This window comes from Podarcis cretensis, assembly GCF_951804945.1.
Source record: "Podarcis cretensis genome assembly, chromosome: 6".
Lineage (NCBI taxonomy): Eukaryota > Metazoa > Chordata > Lepidosauria > Squamata > Lacertidae > Podarcis > Podarcis cretensis.
The window spans coordinates 55,034,070-55,040,464 of record NC_137175.1 but is presented as its reverse complement, the minus strand read 5'-3'; the positions used below and the strand labels follow the sequence as shown (position 1 = coordinate 55,040,464).

General features: G+C 41.3%; 1 protein-coding gene across 1 annotated transcript in view; it reads right to left on the bottom strand.

Annotated features, from left to right (window-relative positions):
• Window positions 1-128: 128 nt before the first annotated feature.
• LOC307219207 (uncharacterized protein) overlaps window positions 129-6,395 on the bottom strand; it is a 46,826-nt gene continuing 40,559 nt past the window's right edge. Inside the window, exons 19-24 of the mRNA XM_079982207.1 lie at window positions 5,842-5,948; window positions 5,408-5,598; window positions 4,770-4,903; window positions 3,790-3,854; window positions 2,240-2,322; window positions 129-356 (exon numbers count right to left, since the gene is read on the bottom strand). Coding sequence (XP_079838333.1) covers window positions 188-356; window positions 2,240-2,322; window positions 3,790-3,854; window positions 4,770-4,903; window positions 5,408-5,598; window positions 5,842-5,948 — 749 coding nt within the window. The 3' untranslated portion in view covers window positions 129-187. The remainder of the gene's footprint in view (window positions 357-2,239; window positions 2,323-3,789; window positions 3,855-4,769; window positions 4,904-5,407; window positions 5,599-5,841; window positions 5,949-6,395) is intronic.

The window sequence follows — 6,395 nt, the reverse complement described above, 5'->3', positions numbered from 1 at the left end:
GGAGCATTTACTTCCAGGTTTTTGGTGTTCAGGAGCCAAAACATTTGAAAATGGAGCCATTCGGGAGCAGAGGTTTGACTGTAATATATTTCTCCTGATCTACCAAATAGCGATAAAGATAACACATCTTAGCAGCTCCACATGTTTTATTATTTACAAGAGTCATGTTCTGTGGTTGACAGAGAATCTATGCAAGCTTCTTTAAATATAAGTGTATCCCATTCCAAGAGCGCATTATGAGCTGAGGTTTCTCAAGGGGAGGATTAGCAGGATCTGGTGCAACTTGGAAGCGCAGCAAAGTCAGAGCAACTGCCAGTTTCAACTCCATCATAGCAAACTGTTGCCCAATGCAATTCCTGAGGAAGAAAAAACATTCAAGCTGAAACTTGAACAGGCTCATAATAATTTTTTATTTAGTATTTCATGTCATAAGAAGAAGAAGAAGAAGAAGAAGAAGAAGAAGAAGAAGAAGAAGAAGAAGAAGAGGAGGAGTAGTAGTAGTAGTTTGGATTTGATATCCCGCCTTTCACTCCCTTTAAGGAGTCTCAAAGCGGCTAACATTCTCCTTTCCCTTCCTCCCCCACAACAAGCACTCTGTGAGGTGAGTGGGACAGAGAGACTTCAAAAAAGTGTGACTGGCCCAAGGTCACTCAGCAGCTGCATGTGGAGGAGCGGAGACACGAACCCGGTTCACCAGATTATGAGTCTACCGCTCTTAACCACTACACCACACTGGCTCTCAAGATACTTATATAAGAATCATATATAAGTGTCACCACACTTACACAGGGGGCCCCCGCGTGCATAAGGCACAGAGCCCCCCCCCCAACACCTTTTCTGTCACTCTCTCTTCAATCCATACCAAAAATACGGTATCCAAAAATATCCTGGGGCTGGCAGGAGGCTGAAGGACACACAGGAAAGCAGCAGCTACATCAGCTGTTAGACGGAGAGGCTGGGCAGCGCAAACAAAGCCTTGCTGCACCTCTGGCCTTCATTGAGGCTTCCTCTGCCCTCACTGAGGGTCTCCTCGTGAACTATGAGGACTCTACAGCTCTCTCCTGCCATTTCCAGGCATGAATTGGATTATTTAATTATCTCCCGGTACTTCACGTATGGGGAGTCACCTGTTCTGCTTGATTGTAGAAATAAATCTCAAAGTGGTTTACATACAAGATAAAACAATAAAAATTTACAACCATGATTTAAAACATACAGGAAGCTAGCAACAGAATAGCCCACAAACAAATTAAAACTCATACAAACTTTCGAAACATTTCGGTACGTGTGTCTAAACAAGAATGCAGGTGCTGAAAACCCATAAACCCTGAACCTGTGTGGTTTCTGCAATTTGCAACCAGCTCCTCAGCTGTTCTTGTTTATTCCAGCTGCAGAATTAATGGGTTACTAGAATATGAAATGAATGAAGAAGTGATGGTACATGGGAAATGGGATATTTTGGTGTGGGGGTGGGAATACCTCTAGAGAAGCCTTTCCCAATCTACGGCTGCCCTACTGCCGCTTTGAACCTCAGCTCCAGCCAGCAAATTCATGCTGATGGGAACTGTTTTGCCAGCTTGGGGAGTTTCCACAGAGGGCTTAAATAAAGAAGAATTTGGATTATAGTGCAGGATTCCTGATCCTCAGTTATGACCATCTAAGTCCTTACAATAATCCATTCATACTAACCACATTTTGAGTTCATTTTTAATCTTGGGTGTTTGTTGTCATCACAGGCAGAATATATCCACAGTAAAACTATTTCTTAAGGATCCATGAATCCATGTACTAAGTGCAATAGTGTGCTAAATTAAGAGCAAGATCTGTGGTGTGTTCAGACAACTGCTTCACTATGGATGCATGTAACCCATAGAAAACCCCCCACATGGATTACCCTGGACTTGGGGGCAGAGGCAACCCAAAGAGTGTGGATTGGTCCTAAAGCCTCAGTAAACAGAACACTTACACAGGGACCCCTTTATCGGGGGAAAAGCTAATCTTTGATGACTCTGTTCATTTCTAAAAAAAGAGAGAACAAACCTTCTGTCCCATGGAAGGGGGCTGTTCTGTTCTCCTTGTCATAGTATCAGTGAGAACTAGACACAGGTAAGCAGCAATCCATAATTCTGAGGATGAACCACTCATTGATCATATAAATCAAGTTTTGCTTTGGCTGACTATCTTTCATCTTGCTTCTGTCTATTTTCAGTGAACAACTTTACATCATTAGTTGTATTACCTGGGTCCAGCAGCAAATGGCAAAAATGCATAGGAATGTCTTTGAGACGAATTATCAGGTGAAAACCTTAGAGGATCAAACACCTGAAAGAGAGTAAGAGAGTAAGACTGTAGTTATCAGCAGCTTGCATCAGCAACAAGATGTACTTGGACCGGCTTTATGCATGCATGCTCATCATTGGATTACTGCAATATCAAGTGATATTGCACAAGTGAAGAGACCATCACAGTCACAATACCACAAGAGGAGCTTTCACTCTTGTAAAGCACAGTGGTTTTCACTGAGGTCACTTGATGCATTCAGATGCCACTGCCAGACATCAAAGACAGAATTCAAGTGATGTACATGTATATGTGGGCTAGCCTTCAGTTTGGCAACATGGATGTGCATAGACATGTAGAAAGTTGCCGGGGGTTGAACCCAGCATGTACTGCATCTCAAGTTTGTGCTCTGAGCTACAGCCCTTCCTCATTACCCAAACGCCCCTGCTTTTTCAGCAATGTCTTTTCCTCTCAGGGTTATTGTCATCTATTCCAGTAGCTCATCCATACTACTTTCTACTATCCCACAGCTCTGTTGAAAAGGCTGTGCAAAATGGGCTTAAAAGTATGTGGCAATGTCTGGTGAAATCTCCAAGCTGTGGCTGAAGGTTTCCATCCAGTGGGCAGGGAGAAAATGAGTCTTCAGTGCCCTAGATAAATGTTCCCCATGGCCAACAGAAGCAATGTACATTATGCAAGTTAAATTAAGCAAGAGTAAAATGTGTATCATTTGAAGAAAAATTAAAGGTTGCAGAATTCTTCTTTTGTGGTCTAGAGAGTCAGTGTGGTCTAGTGGTTAAGAGCAGTAGACTCGTAATCTGGTGAACCGGGTTCGCATCTCTGCTCCTCCACATGCGGCTGCTGGGTGACCTTGGGCTAGTCACACTTCTCTGAAGTCTCTCAGCCCCACTCACCTCACAGTGTTTGTTGTGGGGGAGGAAGGGAAAGGAGAATGTTAGCCGCTTTGAGACTCCTTCAGGTAGTGATAAAGCGGGATATCAAATCCAAACTCTTTTTCTTTTCAGAGTTACTTTGGCTAAGAATTTTTATTGCTATTTACAGTGGTACCTCGCAAGACGAAATTAATTCATTCTGTGAGTTTTTTCATCTTGCAAATTTTTCGTCTTGAGAAGCACGGATTCCCATAGTATTAACGGTTTTAAGAAAAAGGAAACAAACTTGCAAGACGTTTTCGTCTTGCAAAGCAAACCCATAAGGAAATTCGTCTTGCGAAGCAACTCAAAAAACAAAAAACTCTTTCGTCTTGCGAGTTTTTTCTCTTACGAGGCATTCGTCTTGCGAGGTACCACTGTATTTTTCCTTCCTGTATTCCTGGGAGCTGTAGTATATTAAGGGTTCTGGAAATGGAAGCTCTGTGAGGCAGAAACAACAGTTCTCATTATTCTTGGGGGAGGAGTCACCTGCTTTTAGTGTGCAATAAACACACTTTAAATGTGCATTCAACATGCTCTAAACCATTGAACAAACAATGCTCCAGGGCATAAATACCTGAGGATCCTCCCACACTTCAGGATTTTTGTGAAGAGCATAAATATTCAGGGATATCAAAGCACCTGTTAAGGATTAGAGGGAGAGGAGAGAAATATCTGATTAGTAAATGGAAGATGGAACACATCACAAAGTTGTGTTTTCAGTGCTGCATTGCTGGGTTGCAGAAAGGCCCCAGGGAAGGATTGCTTAAGATGTAGCTGTTATGGCATCCCAATGTATTTTGTGGTATTTGTTGCTGAGTTACTTGCATGTTGGTTACAATGCCTTAGTGAGGATTTGAGTCTGCTTTCATTAAGACATGGTCATTCTCTGAGGTGACAAAGAGTTTTGCCAGAACTCGTGGAGCAGATAGATTAATCTGGAAGTCCTCAGGGTGATTTTATACTTCATTTTTATTTATTTTGTCATTCCTTGACCACAATCAGTTTTACAAACTGCTTCCGAAGTGGTGCATAGTTTAATATGTAAATGTATCTGCAGAGGAAGATATGAAGATGCCTTATCCTGGCATTGGCTTGTCTAATTCAAACTTGTCTTCAGTGAGGCAAGGATCTTAGCCAGCCATACTTTAAAATTTGGATATGGAATACTTAGGAGCCTGACAGAGGATGTGTATTTCCCACACATAGATATTTCCTATTCAGCTTAGAAGTTCTTAATGTTGTAGTTTAATATAGTTGCCCTAGTAACATCCCAGACCTTGTGTCTTGCCTCTTTAGTTCCAGTGTCCTAACACAAAGAACTTTTGAAGTACAACTTCTAAGCCTCTCAACAGCCTTTAGGGGCACATGACTCCAAAGTCAGATAGAGAATTATATCCTTCAAGACAACTGAGCAAGTCAACCCTATCACCCCATCATGCCAGATACTTGTCACAAAACCAACAATCGGAACACCGTTGCCATTCTTTCAGTTTCCATCCTTCATGTCTGTCATTGAAAATACTGTGAAATGTAATCAAACATAATGAGGCAGACCTGAAGGCAATGTCTTTCCATCAGGAAATGTGACTGGTTTGTTGAGCTCTCGGTACACCTGAGGAACAGGAGGATAAACACGGAGGCTTTCCTTAATACACATCGTAGTGTAAGTCATCTTACTAAGGTCATCCCTGGGAGAAACAAACAAACAAACAAACAAACAAACAGTGAGGAAGATTCACAAGTGACAAGAAGACAAAAATATTCCACAGACAGTGGAGTAGAATATTAAAAGACGTGACAAAAAAGGAGATTTGAGCATCCTTGCATATTCTGCATTTATACTCGCAGTGAAATAACTGAAGGAGAACTTGAATATGAGACACATGTATCTCTCCCAAACAAATTAACCTTCAGCGTTAACTATGAATCTCAAAATGCTGAAGCATGACACACTCTCACATTCATGGGGGTCAGCACTATTTGCAATTTCTGAAGCAAATTGAAACTTTTGTGGCATCTTACCTCTCCAAAGAGTTCCCAGGTGTTAACCAGGGTTTTCAAAAATCTAAAACTTTTCCACTTCAGGTCTGACAAGAGAGTCACAGATTTGCTTGGAAAACAGTAAAACTTGCCCTGCTTCAGCAGGGATCCTCACAAAAGAAAAACAGATAGCGAGCAAAGGATGTTCTCACCAGCGCAGAGTCTCTCGCTCTCCAAGAATCTCCTTTATCTCCTCCCTGCATTTTTGCTGGTGTGCTGGATTCTGGGCCATGGCATATAAGGTCCAGGAAATCCCGCTGGTGGTGGTATCGTGACCCTCAAAGAGGAAAGTGTCCACCTCAGAACGTATGTCTTCATCAGATAATCCCTCACCATTTACATCCTGAAAAATGGAGAATGATCAAGGTCAAAAGCCACGGATGACTTGCTTTGTTTTCCGTCACATGCAGCCACTTGCCTCCTTCATGGGATTATTGATTATTTTAAGTAAGCCACTCTGGAAGCCCTTTTTGGCTGGGCAGTGAGATAGAAACACTGTAAACCAATGTATCTAAGGGACAGGACTGTTGGCTGCATACGTGCATATATCCCTTATCTGGAAATACATGATGTGGATTTTACTCACCCTGGCACAGAGAAGAATATCCAGAAAGTCTAGATATCTCTTCTTTTGGATCTTCTCAAGTTCCCGTTCATCTTTAAGCAGTGCCTTTCTTTCCCTAATCACCTTTTCTGTGTCAAAAAAGTAATAAATCTAATAATTTCCCCAAACAGACGTCATGACATTCACTGCTTCTATGTAATTTTCTGTATGTTACTAACTTTAAAAGGATGAAGAAATTCCCATAGTGGGACAGGACTTAAGGGTGGAATCTACACACATAAAAAAAAATCTGAAAATGTTTATTTTTAAAAACATTTTAAAAAATACATTGAATTTTCCATAAGGCTTGCCATCACCATCTAGTGTCACATTGTATATTGCACTTAAAACATTTTCTTTGCGGCTGTATAGCTGAGTCCACGGTTAGGACTGTTGTTACTAGACCTGCTGGAACAAATATTTGCAAACAAATATTTGCAAACATTGCTATTTAACTTTGGATGTGACATTTTGAGTTTGAAATGTAAAATCTTAACCTAAAAATTGGAAACTCACATACTTTAGACTTGCTAGCA